The sequence below is a fragment of the Bos javanicus genome, chromosome 5, assembly GCF_032452875.1.
Source record: "Bos javanicus breed banteng chromosome 5, ARS-OSU_banteng_1.0, whole genome shotgun sequence".
NCBI lineage: Eukaryota > Metazoa > Chordata > Mammalia > Artiodactyla > Bovidae > Bos > Bos javanicus.
This window is the reverse complement of record NC_083872.1, coordinates 43,400,793-43,419,598: the sequence shown is the minus strand read 5'-3', so window position 1 is coordinate 43,419,598 and position 18,806 is coordinate 43,400,793. Positions and strand designations below refer to the sequence as shown.

The 18,806-nt window shown below is 38.0% G+C and overlaps 1 protein-coding gene across 3 annotated transcripts in view; it reads right to left on the bottom strand.

Annotated features, from left to right (window-relative positions):
• Positions 1–18,806, bottom strand: part of PTPRB (protein tyrosine phosphatase receptor type B) — a 130,409-nt gene that overhangs the window by 74,354 nt on the left and 37,249 nt on the right. For all 3 annotated transcript variants that reach the window (XM_061416474.1, XM_061416471.1, XM_061416473.1), the window contains 4 exons: positions 6,353–6,628; positions 5,421–5,672; positions 3,580–3,843; positions 80–349 (listed from right to left, as the gene is read on the bottom strand). In XM_061416474.1, coding sequence (XP_061272458.1) covers positions 80–349; positions 3,580–3,843; positions 5,421–5,672; positions 6,353–6,628 — 1,062 coding nt within the window. The remainder of the gene's footprint in view (positions 1–79; positions 350–3,579; positions 3,844–5,420; positions 5,673–6,352; positions 6,629–18,806) is intronic.

The window sequence follows — 18,806 nt, the reverse complement described above, 5'->3', positions numbered from 1 at the left end:
ATTGATGGTTACCTGAGTTACTTGGACGAAGGTCCAAATTAAGGTTCTGTCAGTCATTAACACCATAATATTTGCTTACCTGTCCTGCCTTGGCAACGCGTAGAATTCTTCAGATTTCCACTCTCCACAGTGACTTCTATCTCATACCGTCTTCCCGGTATAAGCCCCACGTCATCTATGACATAGTGTGTTTCCTCCTTTCCCACGGTGATGTTGAGCAGCACCGAAGAATCATTCCAGAGCAGGATACGATACTGCTCCCAGTCTCCAGCAGGGGGCGACCAGCTTACTACCAGGGACTTCGTAGAACCATTGCTATTTGCCTCCAGGTCCCCAACTTTCTGTGGAACTAAATAGTGAAATGATGTCACAAGGAGATACTAAAATCCAAAGGTAAGGATACTTGTTCACTTTTCATGGGCAACAGTAGATAAGAAATCTAATACTAGCAATTCAAAACATTTCTATCTCCTCCTGATGTTTGTGAATTGCAAATGAGTAATTTGGAGCCATCTGACATGTGAGAAATGTTTGCTAAAATCATTTTAGCAATATATCAGTAATGCGATCTTTTGTAACACTATTAATAACCTGGTGATACAAATGCTCTGTTTTTTTTTTTTAATTATACAACAGCCCTAGAGACAATATTGATGTTGCTTCTAATGACAGTGACATTGATGGATGTGGTATCTTTTGGAAGACAGTGGTCACAAAACTTTTCTTTCTTTTCCAATTGAAAAGATTAATCTTCTAGCAATATAACTCTGATCTTATTATTCCTTTGCTCAAAACATTCAAGTTTCTCCATTAACCTTGGATAAATATAGATAACCAGAATAAAACATCAAGTCTTTGATGCAGAGTTTGTAGCTCTCCTAAATCAGAGCCCAGATCTTGACAGTCTTCATTCTGAAGTCTCCATGCAGGGCTCCTCCCTCATTCCCCACTCTTGAACGCTGGCCTCCAGTTTCTCATCCTTAGACCTTAGATCGCCTGGGCTCCTCTGCCACTGTGTCTTTGTTTTTATTATTCCCTATACCTCAAAAGGAGAAGGCAATGGCACCCCACTCCAGCACTCTTGCCTGGAAAATCCCATGAACGGAGGAGCCTGGTAGGCTGCAGTCCAAGGGGTCGATAAGAGTCGGACACGACTGAACAACTTCACTTTCACTTTTCACTTTCACGCATTGGAGAAGGAAATGGCAACCCACTCCAGTGTTCTTGCCTGGAGAATCCCAGGGATGGGGAAGCCTGGTGGGCTGCGGTCTATGGGGTCACACAGAGTTGGACACGACTGAAGCGACTTAGCAGCAGCAGCAGCAGCAGCATACCTCAAATGCCCTTCCCTCTTTTCCCTCTTAACTTGGCAAGAGCTTCATATTTTAAAAGTCCCAGTTAAAGGTTATTGCCTCCCCAAAATCTTTACTGATCTTCTGAAAGAGAGCTTCTCATTTCTTTCTGACCATATTTATGGTTTTTACCTGGCATCTCCAACAACACAGACAATGGACCCTGGAATCAGACAGTCTGGTTTAAACCCCACCACTTACTGGTTGGATGACTATGGACAAGTTATTTGACCTCTCTGAATTATCTATAAACTGGTGATAACAATAAGACCTCTAGTGATTTTGGTGAAAACTGAATGAAATAATGCTGTAAAGTGTTCAGTCAGTGCCTGATCCATGGAAACATCAATATAATTACATCATTAAAATGTAATATTTTTAAAAAATTGTGTGCATATTCTACATTCATGTGATTAAAATGTAACTTCTTTAAAAATAAGAGTTAGCAAAGTAAATATTGATATTTCAGATTTGTCAGGCCATATATTTCTATTTTTCTTTTGTTTTCTTTCTTTCTTTTTAAAGCCTCTTTAAAATGTAAGGACCACTCAGTTTGGGGTTGCACAAAAAAAGGTCACAGACCATATTTGGTTGAAGGATGTAGTTTGCTGAACTCTACCATCTTAATAACTCTGAAAGTGCATGATACTATAATTTATACAAGAAAGGCACTGAATAAATGTTTGGTGGCATAATAAAATAATTTATGGGAAACATGGTTAAGACCTTGATGCGGGGAAAGATTGAAGGCAGGAGGAGAAGGGGACGACAGAGGACAAGATGGCTGAATGGTATCATCAGCTTAATGGACGTGAATTTGAGCAAGCTCCAGGATATAGCGAAGGACAGGGAAACCTGGTAAGCATGGGGTCACAAAGAGTTGCACATAACTGAGTGACTGAACAATAAACAACAACAAAGCCCTCATTATAAGAGTTGATCAGAAATATTTTATTGATTAGTATCAGTTCTAATTCATTTATGCTACTTAAGTAGTGTGACATGAAAGAGCACAGGGCAGAGCCAGTAATACAGATTGTTCAGAAACGAACCCAAATCCATTTGCTTAAAAAACTCATATGAATGCAATCAACCCTCTGCTTGACTCTGCACAGGGGGTCCTCACTCATAGACACTCTCAGTCTATGTAGGAATTATGTAGACTATACTTCCCAAGGTGGGAAAAATTTTTCCTTCTAACTTATTTTGAGAAATCTGTATGCAGGTCAGGAAGCAACAGTTAGAACTGGACATGGAACAACAGACTGGTTCCAAATAAGAAAAGGAGTACATCAAGGCTGTATGTTGTCACCATGCTTGTTTAACTTATATGCAGAGTACATCATGAGAAACGCTGGGCTGGAGGAAGCACAAGCTGAATCAAGATTGCCGGGAGAAATATCAATAACCTCAGATATGCAGATGACACCACCCTTATGGCAGAAACTGAAGAACTAAAGAGCCTCTTGATGAAAGTGAAAGAGGAGAGTGAAAAAGTTGGCTTAAAGCTCAACATTCAGAAAACTAAGATCATGGCATCTGGTCTCATCACTTCATGGCAAATAGATGGGGAAACAGTGTCAGACTTTATTTTTGGGGGCTCCAAAATCACTGCAGATGGTGACTGCAGCCATGAAATTAAAAAAACGCTTGCTCCTTGGAAGGAAAGTTATGACCAACCTAGACAGCATACTGAAAAGCAGAGATATTACTTTGCCAACAAAGGTCTGTCTAGTCAAGGCTATGGTTTTTCCAGTAGTCATGTATGGATGTGAGAGTTGGACTATAAAGAAAGCTGAGTGCTAAAGAATTGATGCTTTTGAACTGTGGTGTTGGAGAAGACTCTTGAGAGTCCCTTGGGCTACAAGGAGATCCAACCAGTCTATCCCAAAGGAAATCAGTCCTGAATGTCCATTGGAAGGACTGATGTTGAAATTGAAATTCCAATATTTTGGCCACCTGACGCGAAGAGCTGACTCATTTGAAAAGACTCTGATGCTGGGAAAGATTGAAGGTGAGAGGAGAAGGGGACAACAGAGGATGAGATGGTTGTATGGCATCACCGAGTCAATGGACATGAGTTTGAGTAGACTCTGGGAATTGGTGATGGACAGGGAGGCCTGGAGTGCTCATGACTGAGCGACTGAACTGAACTATTTTATCCCATTCTAAGATGGATCAGAGAGTGATTTGAGCAACTAAGGAATTTGTGGAGCCTTAGACTCACCCGTTCTGCCCATTGCTGTCCTGTGAGCAGATAATTCACCAGACACACAGCTGACGGTGACTTGATAAAGTCGTCCAGGGGCCAAGTCTTTAAATTGACTTTCAGTAATCTGGGATGCTAATGTTCTGGATTGTTTGATGGTCCCTTGGTAAGACAGGGTAACGTTGTAGAAATCCACATTTCCGGAAGGCCTTTGCCACTTGACTTTTAGAGAAGTCATAGTGCCTTCATTCGTCACCTTCAGATTTGAGACTTCCATGGGGGCTAATTAGGAAGAACAGGAAAGAGATTTTAATTCAGGATGTCATATCAGTCTTATGGCCACATTCTGACCTGTATTTTAATCTCTATAAGCCACAGTCTCTGCTCTGAAGAAAATGACTTCACGACGTTAAAAAAAAATACTACAAAACCAAAGAAAGGTTGTCTGGCTAGTGGAGAGAGCACAAACATGGCAGTCAGGAGCCTAGATTCTGGCTCAAATTTGGCCATAGTTTGGCTGGGCAACCCTGGACAGCTCTATATCACTAAGCCTAGGGGCCCTTAGCTTAATGATGGCTTGGGTCAAAAAAACTTAAAATGGTCTTTTCCAGTTCTGAAATTCTTTAAGTGGACTCCTGAAAGAAGTCAGTCATCTGCCTAATTTCTACCCATCTTTTTTCATGTATTTAATAACAACAAGTACATAATAAATAGACTGGTTGATTGATTGGGTATCGTAAATTTTTGTGCAAGTACTTTCTTTTTCATATTAAATCATGATAAAGCTAAAGCTTAAGAGTTGTGCTATTATTTCATCAAAGGAAATGATTACAAAGAAGAGACACTTTGGTGAATATTTTTTCTAACTTTTGCCTATGCTATAATTGTGAGCCTCACTAATGGTACAATACAAATTAATCATGTCTCACTAAAATAATGGATATAGCACACTGTTTTTGCACAGGCCAATTAGAAATGTAATTGCTCTTGATATACATAAATAATAAGATATATGGTACTTTTTTGCTACTATATATATATACATATTTTTTAAGTGTTATATAAAAATATGTAAATATATAGATGTCTTCAAATATCTTTCCTACCAACCTCCTATAGTTTCAGGAACTCTCTCCCTAGAATACTGTCTAAGGCACTACATATTTTAGAGTTTCTCTTAAACTTACATAGCTTCCCAAAGGAGGGGATTTATTAATACAGTAGACTGACTAGAAGCATTAGAATCCACTTGGATGGAAGCTCCATGAAGGCAAAGACATTGTCTTTCTTGGACACTGTTGTATCTACAATGTTGAGTTTATTGTTTGCACCTTACAAATACTGATTAAAAGAACGAATGAGTATGTGTGTATATACACGATTCATTAAGATTTAGCATAGCACAGATTAGCTTTCTTGCTATGTCAGCCTATGAGAACAGCTATAGAATTGGGTCTCAGTAGATGCTTCATAGAAGAGAAGGTTTGGAAAATGGCTGGTTCACAGGAGTAGGTGTTTGTATAGCACTGAGAACAGTAATCCTGGTTCATTGTGAGTGATGTCACAAAGGCAGTAATGCTGGTTTAAGAGAAGTAAAAATCCTTAAACAAAAAGAGAAGCTGAGACTATATCCATGATTAATTCTGCTATTTCATAACGCTGCCAAGGGCTAGCCTAAAGTTTAGAATAAAAGGGAATCCCTCTTTCTCTAAGTAGAAATATGGATACATATTAAGGTCCTTTATAATTTATGGATTTTAATTTGTCCTATACTACCACTATTCAAATAATAAACCTTGTTTATTAAACATTTCCTTGAATTGAGCTTATTACTGTACAGAAAAGCTAGGGAAACTTACTTGTCCTGGCTGATTTCCATCTGTAGTTTTGCAACCCTGCAGCCTCGCTAACAATGGTGACATTATAGAGGTGACCAGGTGTCAGTCCATGAAAAGTGTAGAAAGTAGTGTCCATGGCAATACTATGAACTAGAATCCCTTTATCCATTAGCATCAGCTGGTATCGTTCCACGTTCCCAGAGCCACGTGACCAGGAAATCAGAAGCGAATTAGTTTTCGCCAAAACACCAATATCTTTCACTGGGGATGGCACTAGTGGGATAAAATGCATTTCCGAAGTGTTATTCATAATTTCCTTATAAAATATATAGACACATTTAATTTGAAACCACACATTCATTTTTGCTTCTCTGTAATTTGTGTAATAACTAATGAAAATAGCACCCTCGACATTTTACTGGGATCTGGATTAACGCTCTTTTCAAATCCCACAGCCTAAAGCTACATCATAGTTTACCTGTCTATCTCCCCCATTTAACAGGTATCAAGGTAGATTTTGCCAATGAAGTATGATGTGGCATAGCAGTAAAAGGAAAAGAGAAAAGAAAGAACTATAGACGATGAAAAATTGAAAGAGCAATAAAGCAGGAGAGAAAATCAGTGGAGAGTGAATGATAAGACAGTGTGTTATGGAAGGAAATGGTGATGTGCCACTGATACTGGGAAGCATGGGCACAAGCAAAGACTGGAGAAAGTTCCGGTCCCAGAGAAGTTCCACAACTTGCTCAAAATCACCTGGCAAGGGGGCAGCCCAATCCCACCTCCTTGTTTCCAGTCCAGTCTTTCCTCTATTATCAAACAGTTTCGTTGTCTGTCTGTCTGTCTGTCTATTGTTGATCTCACAGCATTCTTACTCCTTTTTCCTGAATCTAATATAACTTCAAAAGGAGTATAGACTATTAAATACCCAACTACATGTAAACAAATCTTACCTGTGGATCCATTGGCATACATTGTAGAGGAACGTTTATCCCCAGAAACAGCTGTGATGGCAATATTATATTTATTACCAGCAGTGAGGTTGAAAAATGTGTATTCATTCCGTGAAGCTCTTTCTTGAATTTGGGCCGTCTGTATCTTTTGGTTATCATCAAGTAACTGTACCTCATACCAGGTGACTTTTCCCGAGGAAGGAGTCCACCAAACATGCAAACTGGTGGTAGTAGTTTTCTCTTTACTGACTTCAAACCTAGCAGGAGGTAAAGGATCTGTGGGGCAAAAACCAAAAAAGAGAAGGTGGCTTGAGGACTTTTGCAGATGCACTCTTACCTTGCTACAATCCAGACTCAGTTTCCTTCAACGCTTTCAGAACTCTGCTGCCCATGATATGAATGGGCATTTTACACTACTTCCAAACCACTGTACTTAAAAAAGGAATCTACCTTAGCTATTAGTCATATAAACTCCTTTTTCTCTAATAAAACTTTTTTGTTACGACATCTCTGAGCTTGGAGATCCAAGCAAGGTTACATTTTCTTTGGCTTGCAGGTTTTGCATTTTTCAAACACTGACAAACATCCAGGCTCTTCCTGGATAAATACTGAAAATCTCAGCAGAAAATAAAGATATTAAGAAATAATTTTAAAATGTCTGCTAAATGTTCTCTTTTTTAGGTTGTGGGGCTTAGGGGGTTACATTTACAAAACTTTGGGTTGTTCTTAGGTATCAGAAAGCCACAAAAGATACAAAGCTGATAATGAAGCCAAGGTTAGGTATGTTCACCAAAATGAATACTCCCAACAACAGGGATTCCCTGGGACTTCCCTGGTAGTCCAGTGGTTAAGAATCTGCTTGTAATGCAGGGGATGTGGGTTTAATCCCTGGTCGGGGAACTAAGATCCCACATGTCCTGGACCAACTAAGCCCAGGCCCCACAACTAGGGAGTCTGTGCACCGCAAGGAAAGATCCCGCATTATGCAGTGAAGATCCTGTGTGCTATAATTAAGACCCAACTCAGCCAAATAAATATTTTTAGAAATTGGGATTCCTTATGTCCTAGATTTTTTTAAACTTGAGTTCTGGGACATTTTGGAGCTGCCAAAACTCTTAGAGCAGACGGGAATGGGTTAGCCCTGCACCTGGCTATGCACTTAGTTTCAATTCTCAAAGCCATGGGTCAGTTTGAGGAGTCCTGTTTCCTGTGTCCTGAATCTTCACTGTAGAACTTGAACTAGGATGACTGTTACATCTCCAGGTTAGGAACTAAGTCAATAAGATTAGAGAGCAGATGATGCTGTGGGACCATCTGAGCAACGAGGCTCTCCTCACCCTGAATATGGGGAGAAGAAATGTTGACAGTAACATATACATAGTTTTCAGAAATCCAACCTGGCTTTTGTTTTAAGAAATGAGCCCCAGATACTGGAGACTAAATTTCAAGAGTCAGGTTAACTGTTTTAGTGGCATGGCATAGTGATCTCAGTTCTTATCTACAACCTGGTAAATTATATTTTACTCACGAAATAAGAAATTCTAGCATCTTCCTAGAACAGTATATGTTTTAAGAAAGTCTTCACTTGTTATTAGCATAAATATAAATAGGAACAAGGTAATCTTACTCTATATTCCCCATAGATGCCACACATAGGCTAAATACAGCTAAGTCAAGGCAGCAAACTTTGGGACTCCACAGCACAGGTGAGCTAGGAGGACACGGTTCTGTGGTTTATACCCTAGCAGCACAGGTTCACCTAAACAGTGTAGACTCTAGAGTCCTGAATCGGGTCTCCCGCTTTGTAGCTGTATAGCAATTCTGTAACGTCCCTGTGCCTCAGCTGTGTCCTCTATGCAATGCTGATAACAATACTATCTTTTCAGTAGATCTGTTATGAAGATGAAATTGAGTATTTTATCTAGAGAACTTACAAAAGTGTCTGGCATGTGGTGTTCAATGTTTGCTATTATTACTATTACTATTATTCCTCTTCTAGTTGGGACAATCTCATTATATAAGTAGTGGCAGAGAGAGCGGGCTTTGGAGTCAGAACTCAATTCAAATTTTGGCTCCCTCATGTATCAGTCATGAGACCCTCTGGAAGTTACTTAACCTTCTAAGCCTCCATTTCTCCCCCTGTCTGGTGAACATAACAACAGTACCTATATTCTTAAATGTTTGGAGGAGTAACAAGATATATCAGAGACTTCACCTGATATACAACGTATTCTGTCTGTGAGATCATAAAAAAGAAATTTCCTCCGAATCACTGACAGAATGGAGGCAAAACTGGAATACCATATTTTTTAGAGACTAAACTGATAATGGTATTAATCGCTTTTCTTAAGAAAAAAAAAACTTGGAAAAATCTTATCAATTTATTCCCATGAACTAACTTTCTAACCCTTAAGATAAAATAAATAAAAAAATTCCCAAGATGATTCTCATTTATGGGTTCTTGAGGAAAAACAGTATGGGTTTGTGTCTGTGTGTATGTGTGGCAATATTATTTAAATTTTCTATCCTACATAACAGTCTACAATTATAGACGCCATAATAAAAGGAAAGAACACAATTTCCCCTCACAGAAAGTTTCCTTGTTATCATGAGGTTCTCATAACCCGAGAAACTCAAGAGCAACCTTGTCATAGCCAACTGAGGTGATGCGTTTTTGCTGAAGAGGCATTTTAAGGACAAGAACGAGAGAAAGAGATGCTTTCCAGTGATTGTTCAAATGGAATCAATACTGTCACCTACATGCACAGCGCAGCCAGGTAAAGGTTAAAGAAAGTGACGTTATGATCCTTATGATCTAAACATACATAATTTGCAAAATAAAAGCTATAAAAAATGAATTTTAAGGTTGCGTGCCTAGAGGGTGAAGTTCAGAAATGCAGGCTTTATCTAATCTCTCTGAGCCAGAAAACAAAACAGTCAACCCTTTGTACATCCGCTAGAACAAAGGAACAATGAGATTGGGAAGTGCCTGGGCTGCAAGAACCTGCACTGGAAACAAACACTTAAAACCCCATTTATGCTGTGATAAAGGCCTTTGCTGGCAGACATCCACTATTGCTACGCATGCAGCAGGAGTGCAATAGTTTTCAGACATTTCAGTCTAAGACCAAGGAAAATTCTGCTGTATTAAATTTTTTAAAGTTTTCAATATTTGATTAGAAACAAATTAGGTACTTCCATCAGGATGCTAATTTCAACGATTTCTCTGTCTGTCCATCTATCTACCTATCCATCTATATATCATTTACCTATGTAGATAGGTATCTATCTAGATACCTAGATAGACATATGAAAGAGAGTTTTAATGCTATTTGAAAATTTAGTCATATGTCTGTAATATTATCATATGAAGATCATATGTAATTAGAAAACCCTACTTGACTTATATAATTTATGCTGATGGCTAAAAGTTACCAATGTACACATGTGTGCATTTATAGCCTTTCTTGTTTTTCCATCCACAGCTCTCATACATACAGTAACCAGTGAAGTATTATTAAGCTATGAGAACTATTGGAAACCATAAATCAATAATTTAATCTCAATCAATATATCAAAATTTATCATTAGCCATAAAATTAAGATATCTTTGTTTGTATTTCTTGCTTCCGGACAGACCTGAAATGTGGAGTGCCAAATGCAAATTCTGCAGTATTCAGCTGCTCAGTTTCAGTAAATTTCATTATCAGGAAGCCCTAGAATTTCATAAGTAGGTTTGCTGTCGATTTGCTTTTTCTGATAAAGTTTAGTCAAATTCCTGAACCAAAACAGATTCTTCCTTTTTTTTTTTTTCAATTGACTTAAGGATAGAGAAAAACCCACATGTATAAAATGGAAGTGATATTTAAAAAATTCTTTTGTATAGCCATTAAAGCATTATTATCTATTGCTATTAGAATTTGAGGAGTGTTTAGAATTCAAAATGTTAGTATGTATTTTGGAAATAAACTTAGCCTTATAACAAGAGAGCAGACAATTCATAAGTTAGTTTCAAAAGCTTTTTTTGAAATCATATAGCACAGAGTATACATGCATAGGATCTGGTCATTTACAATGTGCTTTGGAGAAGATGATGAGAGGCATTAAGTGACTCGTTTACATTACACAGGTAATTCAGCTGAGCTTCTAACATCTGGCTCCCAGTGAGTTCTTTTGTATCACACCTTACTTGTCTCAGGGTGGAAAATGATGACCATGAGTCTCATGGTCAGTATAACAAAAAATCAAACCAGATGTCTAAGAAAAATAATAGACAAATTTACAGAAGCTTCATTTGATGAAGCTTTGATGATGGTTTGGACACTGTAATACAGATAAATGAATAACAACATTAATAAAAGCTAAATCTAATTCTGCATCCAGGAACATTCTATTGATTTTTTAAAATTATTTTTCTTGTCTATTCCTTTTTATCTCCTACTCTCTTAACCTGGTGTTCCTTGTGTTGTGTCGGATTACTCCAAGTGTCTTTCTTATTTTCTGTCTTTCTCCCACTATTGCCAAATAATTGCTTTGTATATCTCTCCCATCTGCCATCCTGATTTCCTAGGAAGCACCAAGAATTCTTCATGAGATGAAGTCTGAATTTCTCCACAGAAACTCAAGGTCTCCTCAAGCAGGATACTATCCTCCACCCACCTCTCCAACACACACCTTACGTTTCAGCACTAACTTCAGTCCAAGAGATCTATGTGATTTTATGTGATTACAGAGTCAACTTCTGTACCTTTACAGGAATTATGATACTATTCTAGTTAAAAGCAGGGTGGCTAGGAGACCAGAAGCTGCATTTAGTAGCCCTCTACATAAAACGGTGTGAACATCAACTATTCATATAAACTAATTGGGAATTTTATCATGGAAACACAGTCAGGGTGAGGCAAAAGCCACAAACCATTCCTTGGTATGGGTTTTTGAAAATGGGCAGAAGAAGAAAATGAGAAAGCCACTGCTCTCACAATCTGTAGTTAAATACATTTATAAAGAGGAAGAGCTTCCCAGGTTGCAGTAGTGGTAAAGAACCCACCTTCCAATGCAGGAGACATAAGAGACTCAGATTTGATCCCTGGGTCAGGAAGATCCCCTGGAGGAGAGCATGGCAACCCACTCCAATATTCTTGCTTGGAGAATCTCGTGGACAAAGGAGCCTGGCGGGCTACGGTCCATAGGGTCGCAGTCTGACACGACCGAAGTGACTTAGCACACATGCATAGAGAGGCAAATCTCTTTCAAAGGGCTTCCCTGGTAGCTTTGTGGTAAAGAATCCGCCTGCCTGTGCAGGCAACATGGGTTCGATCCCTGGATCAGGAAGATCCACTGGAGAAGGAAATGGAAACCCACTCCAGTGTTCTTGCCTGGGAAATCCAATGGACATGGGAGTCGGCTGGGCTACAGCACAAGGGGTTGCAAAAGAGTCGGACAAGACTTAGTGACTAAACAACAACGATTTTATTTTACTTTGTTGCAGTTTGACTATAGTCAGCTTTCTGATTTATAAGATGATGTATACCATATTATGCTAATAATACATTTCATTTATCAACTTTATACATTAGACATAAAGTTCAGGTAGCAAAGAACTTTCAAAGTTTTAACAGCCTTGAAATTAAATCAGGTTAGACAATCACTGCATCATGATTAACAACAGTGAGGGATACCATATTATTTTACAGGTCACCATATTTGGCCTCTGAGAGTCTACAGTTTACTCAGGCACATAGGACTTGTGAAAAAAGTAAACACAGAGGTGACTTATCAGGGAGGCTGACTTTGATGTCACACTATACCTGTGTTCAAATCCCAACGATGTCACTTTAAACAGTGACTTTAGGCAAGTCACTTAACTGCACCGAGGCTAAGTCTCCTCATCTGTAAAATGGGACACCTGCTTTACAGAGTTGCAGTGTTAAGAGGTAATGGAGGCAAAGTGTTAAGTATGGCCCAGGCATGTGGTGAGGCCTCAGAAAATGCCACTTGGTGTGAGCACTGCTACTGTTCTTGCTGTTCAGGGTAACACAGGTCAGTGTCAATGCTGAAAATGCACAAGGGGAATGACATTCAAGGATGAAGATCTCAGAGGTGGGCCTCATGAAGGAAATGAACTTGAGCAAGTTGGAAGGTCAAGCAGGACTTAGAAATCAAAGAAAGGCCATTGCAGAGTGAGAGGGCAGTTTAAGCTTCAGCTGCTGCTGCTGCTAAGTCAAGTCAGTCATGTCCGACTCTGTGCGACCCCATAGACAGCAGCCCACCAGGCTCCGCCGTCCCTGGGATTCTCCAGGCAAGAACTACAGCACTGAAAAGCTCACTTCCGTCGAGTATTAGAGAACTATGTCAACACCGAGGGGACCCTGACAGCTGATAGAGACTTTAATACCCTCAGGCCCAAGATATCCTTCAGCAGTCCCACTCTTCTCTTTGATATTAACAGTGGAGGTTTTCTTGGGAATTCCCTGCTGGTCCAACGGTTAAGAGTCAGTATTTTCATTGCTGGGGCCCCGGGTTTGATCCCTGGTCGGGGAACTAAGATCCTGCACGCCACGCGGTGTGGCAGAAAAGCAAAACCAATTGAGATTTTCTCAATATTATATAAATGCAGTATAAAGGGAAGTCCTTTGGCCTCCTCTTCCAAACAGATTGCTGCCCAGAAGTCTCTCTTATGTAGAAATTCATGTGCTGTTGCTTGACGTGTGCTTCTGAACCTGGACATCTCAGTACCAAGGAATTAATGTTAGGTCCGATATTGATACTGTGGTTATGTTAAAAATAATGCTTATCATTCAGAAATGCATACTGAAATATTTATAAATGAAATTAAATAATGACTTGGGCTGTGTTGATATGATACATGGTTAGGGAGTGAGTGGGGATATAGATGAAACAAGATTGTCTGTCAGTTGGTAACTGTTAACAGTAGGTAATGTGTAAGTACATGGTCATTCATAATACTATTCTGCTTATTTTTTATGTATTTGGGTTCTTCCGTCTAGAAGGAATAAGAACAAAAGCAAAACCCCCAATCCCTGGAAATCTGTATGTGTATCTACCATGTTAATTTCAGTTGCATAGATTCATCTTTGTTTATATACATTCCTACATATAGAATGGCCTTGACTTCTCCTACAATGTTATAAAGTAGTCAGCATTATCCTCTATCCCCCAGGGGAATTCCAGGGAATTGGTGTCTGGGAATGGAAGACATAATAAATTTTCTTCCATTTCGTCTGGGCAAATTAGATTTTACTTTTTGGTAATGTGCAGAATGCCATGCCCACCTACAGAAGTCAGACTAATGGCAGAAGCTTCCAAACACACACAAAGTCACATTCAGAGAACTAGGTTGGTCCATTTCATATATGGAACTCAACTTGACCTTAAAATTCCTGAAATAAATACCTTGCAAATCGCTGATTCCTAAATACTGAAGCCCATCACCAGAAGTACAACACAATCAAAATCAATATTATTTCATCACACTAACACACTTTTAATCATTATTCTACCCTTGAGTAGGCTAAGTATCTATAGATTTAAAGTATTTTGTAATATATTTTCTTCTCTTTAACAGTTGAGTTGAAAAGTAACAACAAACTATCACAGGTAATTTGAAAGAACAAAAGCCAACTTAAAAATTATATCCATTCTACAGAGTAATAGAAAGAATAAGAGTAGGAGTTGGGGCCAGTAAGTCAGGGTTCGAGGTCTATGTTTGTTAACAGTATGGATTTGTGATTAGTTAATTCTTATGAATATCAATCTCGTCTCCAACCTGAAAGTAACAACAGGAAACATTTCACACTTAGTATGTAACAAAAACGGTTGTAGAATTTATGTCTGAATCAAAACCTCAAAACCTCAAACCCTATGAAGTGAGCATTACTTTTATTATTGTCCCGATTTTAGAGATTAGAAAAGGTTAATAACTAGGCCAAGGCAACTTGGTTAGTAAGGAATGGAGGCAGCTGCTTTCAGAACTCATCTCTAAATCACTATGTAACCTGTGCCTCATGACACTCCCTCCACAGGATTGCCATGTGGATATAATTAAACAATATATGTTTAAATATATTAAATATATATATAAACAATATATGTAACATATATATAAACAATCAGTTAAATATATATATTTTATACTTTTACTTATGAAACAAGGTAGATGAAAGTATTTTAAATACTACAGGAGTACAAGACAAATATTAGAGTATTATTTTCTTCTTGGGAAAGACAATAAATACTTCTAAGCATTATAGAATTAACCAGGCATAAGAGGAAATGGTTACCAAAATCTTAATGCCAATGAATAATAGAAAAACTATATCGTTATCTCTTGAACTTCAGTATGCAATGATTCACTTTGATATTTGTTTAAAATCAGATACCCTAGGCTCTACTTTTATTTATTTATTTTTTTAATTTTATTTTTAAACTTTACATAATTGTATTAGTTTTGCCAAATATCAAAATGAATCCGCCACAGGTATACATGTGTTCCCCATCCTGATCCCTCCTCCCTCCTCCCTCCCCATACCATCCCTCTGGGTCATCCCAGTGCACTAGCCCCAAGCATCCAGTATCGTGCATCGAACCTGGACTGGCAACTTGTTTCTTACATGATATTTTACATGTTTCAATGTCATTCTCCCAAATCTTCCCACCCTCTACTTTTAAATTCATCACATATGAGGTAGAAGCCAACAATATGCTTTTATAACAAACCCTGCAACAGATGTTGATGCCATAGGTTACAGACAGTGCTGAAAAATAATGACCTGTGTTTAGAGCTACGTGAGTGTTATGAACTGAATTGCATCTCTCTAAAATTCATATGTTAAAGCCCTAACTACCAATACTTCATAATGTGACTGTATTTGAAGATAAGATCTCTAAAGGGGTAATTGATTAAAATGGGGTCTTTAAGGTGCTTCCTACTCTAATATGACCGGTGTCCTTATAAGAAGAGGAGATTAGATCATAGACGACACAGATGAAGGACCAAGTAAGGACATAGTGAGGTGGTCATCTGCAAGACAGTCAGAGGAGCCTTAGAAGAAACTTGCTGACAACTTGATCTGGGACTTCTAGGCTCTAGAGCCATGAGAAAATAAATTTATTGTTAAAGCCACCCAGTCTGTGGTATTTTGTTATGGAAGCCCTGGTAAACTAATAAAACATGTTGAGGTGGAAATAATAACTGACATAGTAATTAGGTAATTAAAGTTTTTTAAAAGTTAAAAACACAGGAGCTAACGTTAAAGAGCTAATTTTTTTGCCTTTTTGTTCTAGGCTGACTAGCAGGGCTTCCCAGGTGGCGTTAGTGGTAAAGAATCCACTTGCCAATGCAAGAGATGTTAAGAGACTCAGGTTCGATCCCTGGGTTGGGAAGATCCCCTGTAGGAGGGCATGGAAACCCACTCCAGTATTCTTGCCAGGAGAATCCCATGGACAGAGGAGCCTGGTAGGCTACAGTCCATAGGGTCACAAAGAGTTGGACAGGACTAAAGCACACTAGGCTGATTGATAAGAACCTGACAGTGACTAACAAGAAAGTATATGACACAAAGATATTCTTCCTATCGGTAAAGTTCCCTACCATCAGATTACTTCCCTGGGCTCCATAACTTACCTATAACCCAAGGAAAACAGACCATATCTTTACATACATTCAGCTTTCCTGGTGGCTCAGACGGTAAAGCCTCTGCCTGTGATGTGGGAGACCTGGCTTCAATCCCTGAGTTGGGAAGATCCCCTGGAGAAGGAAATGGCAACCCACTCCAGTACGCTTGCCTGGAAAATCCCATGGACAGAGGAGCCTGGTAGGCTACAGTCCATGGGGTCACAAAGGGTCAGATGCAACTGAGCAACTTCACTTTCACTTTCTTTACATACATTTTCCCCCTAAAGTATTAATTTCATTTATTAATATTTGTCTATCATCTATTTATTCATTCATAGGTCCACCCATTCATCTCTCCATTCATCAATCCATCTTTCCATCCAATTAATCAATATTTACTGAACACCTACCATGGGCTAGATGCCATTTTAGGTCCTGAAGAACTACTTCTTATTCGTGGAAAGATAAAAATTCCCCCAAATTTCTAAATGAAAACTCTACAGGTTCATGTAAGCAAACACTAATGTCCTTAGGATACTTTAAGGTAAGGAAATAAATAATCCCCAGTCCAGGGGATTCGGGGGAACTGGTACCTGAAAGGAGAAAAGCCACAATTCAGCTTTAGAGAGGTCCAGGCAGAATGATCAAGTTTTGCCAAATCTTCCAATATTTTAAGGTAATCAATATATCTGGTATTTATGTGAATTTTCAGCTTAATGCTGGTGAAATAATCTGAATTTTTCACAAACATTACATGAACCAAACAAGATCTATCGAAATAAATTATGCAGATAACAAATATTGAAAACCTCCACACTTTTGTGAACACTGGGTCCTCAGAGTCTATATCAGAGGCTGTGCACTGGTGGCCCCTGGGGGTGTCAAGGAGCCTAAATAATAGATTTTGTTTGGCTCACGTAATGTTTCAACACCCCAGGGGCTACCAGTTTGCAGTCTCTGATCTGTATTTCGAGGACAGAGTATTAACAGAAGTGTTGAGGTTTTCAAATTTATAATCTGTTTCTAATAATTTACAACTAGATAATTTGGCTTTCAAATTATTACAGTTCTTGCATTGATCGTTTATGACCAAATATATCCAAGAGAAGCAGAGCAGGGTATTCAACGGGAAGAAGTGGTAAGGCTCTGTCACCACCCTTAACCTGAACTTCTCTCACCTCTATGGAAGACTACAAGGACAGAGACCATGCTTTGTCATCTTTATTAATCACTACCTGGCCTAATTCCCTACAGTATCTGTGCCTGATAAATGTTTGTTGAACTGAATTTGAATCCACATAGGTTTTCCAATTCTGATTTTAAATCTGGAGTGAAAACTGACTGTTGCTGAAATAGTTCCTATTTAGTTAAATTTTATTTTAAGGTCATGTCTACATTACTAAAATAACTATTTTTAGATAATTTACCAGGAAAAATAACCAGACAAATCCCACTTGGAATGACACAGAGATAATCTAAGCAACTGCTATATCTCCAGCCATATCATGCCTTGCTCTCACTCTATTTTACTCTGTAATGATAACACAGGCATAACGGAATAAGAAAAGGACAACATATCTGAATGACTTTTTTGGTCTGAAGTTATATCTCAGACTCAATATTATGTGACTAGTTGATCCTGCTTTTATAACAATAAAATATGATTTGTGGCATTCATCTCTGTAGCTTACCAATTGATACTAGAGGGATACCAGTACTTTCTCTAAACTTAGAATAAAAACTCACATATGTCCTTAAAATATAGGAAGCACAAAAAGTGCTGACAAAAAATAAATAATCAACCAAAAATATTCTGAAACATATGTAAAAATATCTTAATTTAAAAATATTTAGTTAAGTAAATTATTTTTAAATATAGAGAATCCTAAGTAAGGTTATACCATCATACAAATAAATATGAAAAACTTATCATTATACAAACATCACTGTTGATCAAATTTCACTCTTCACATTTGGCACGGAGCTCATAAAATTTGTGGTGAAAAGTCTATTTGTAGTACTGTAAAAGATGAATCCTTAAGGAAAATGATGAGACACTGAATGCTAACAACTGTGAATGCTGATTGTCTTTTTTTTAATTCAACATAGTCAATAAAATGCAAATATTTCTTACATTTCACAAATGTCTCTGGACTTGAAACACACGCACTAATTAACTCTAAACTTATTCTAATTAGTGACACCACAGTGAGTTCATTTTTATCAATTTTGTTTTTCAAAAAAGTAAAACCTCTGGGTTAAATCAATGTATTCTTGCTTAATGTCTTCATTTTTTCTCCCTTAAGCTTCTGAAGGCTCATCTGTTTCTAAAAATCATTCTGCTCCATTCAATACAGACACCTTATCAAATGTAAACAACACATCTAGAAGTTTTGTCATAAATATTAGCAATCTGAGTGTTTATGGAACTACCTTCATATACAAAGAAATTAAGAACTTTATAACTAAAAAACCCGGCCACTAAAACTTCTGTAAAATGTTCTTATTATGTCAATGATTTTGGACTCTCTTTGATTCTATATAAGAACACAACTGTGTTCTTAACAAGTGGTGTCTCTTTTCAATTCAGGTTCTTGCAAATCTCAGAAATTATCTTTCATCTGAAGTAACTGGGCATTCTTAATAAGAGAATAATTAATTGGCTTATCATATGAATCTGTTTACATTTCCTGACTCTGTTGTGACAGCCCTGATAACTCACCATTCTCACACCTCTCAAAGAACTATAGCTGAAGAAGTGATCTTGGTTCAGGATGAAAGTGAAAGACTAGCAAGCACAACACATTTCTAAATTTAACT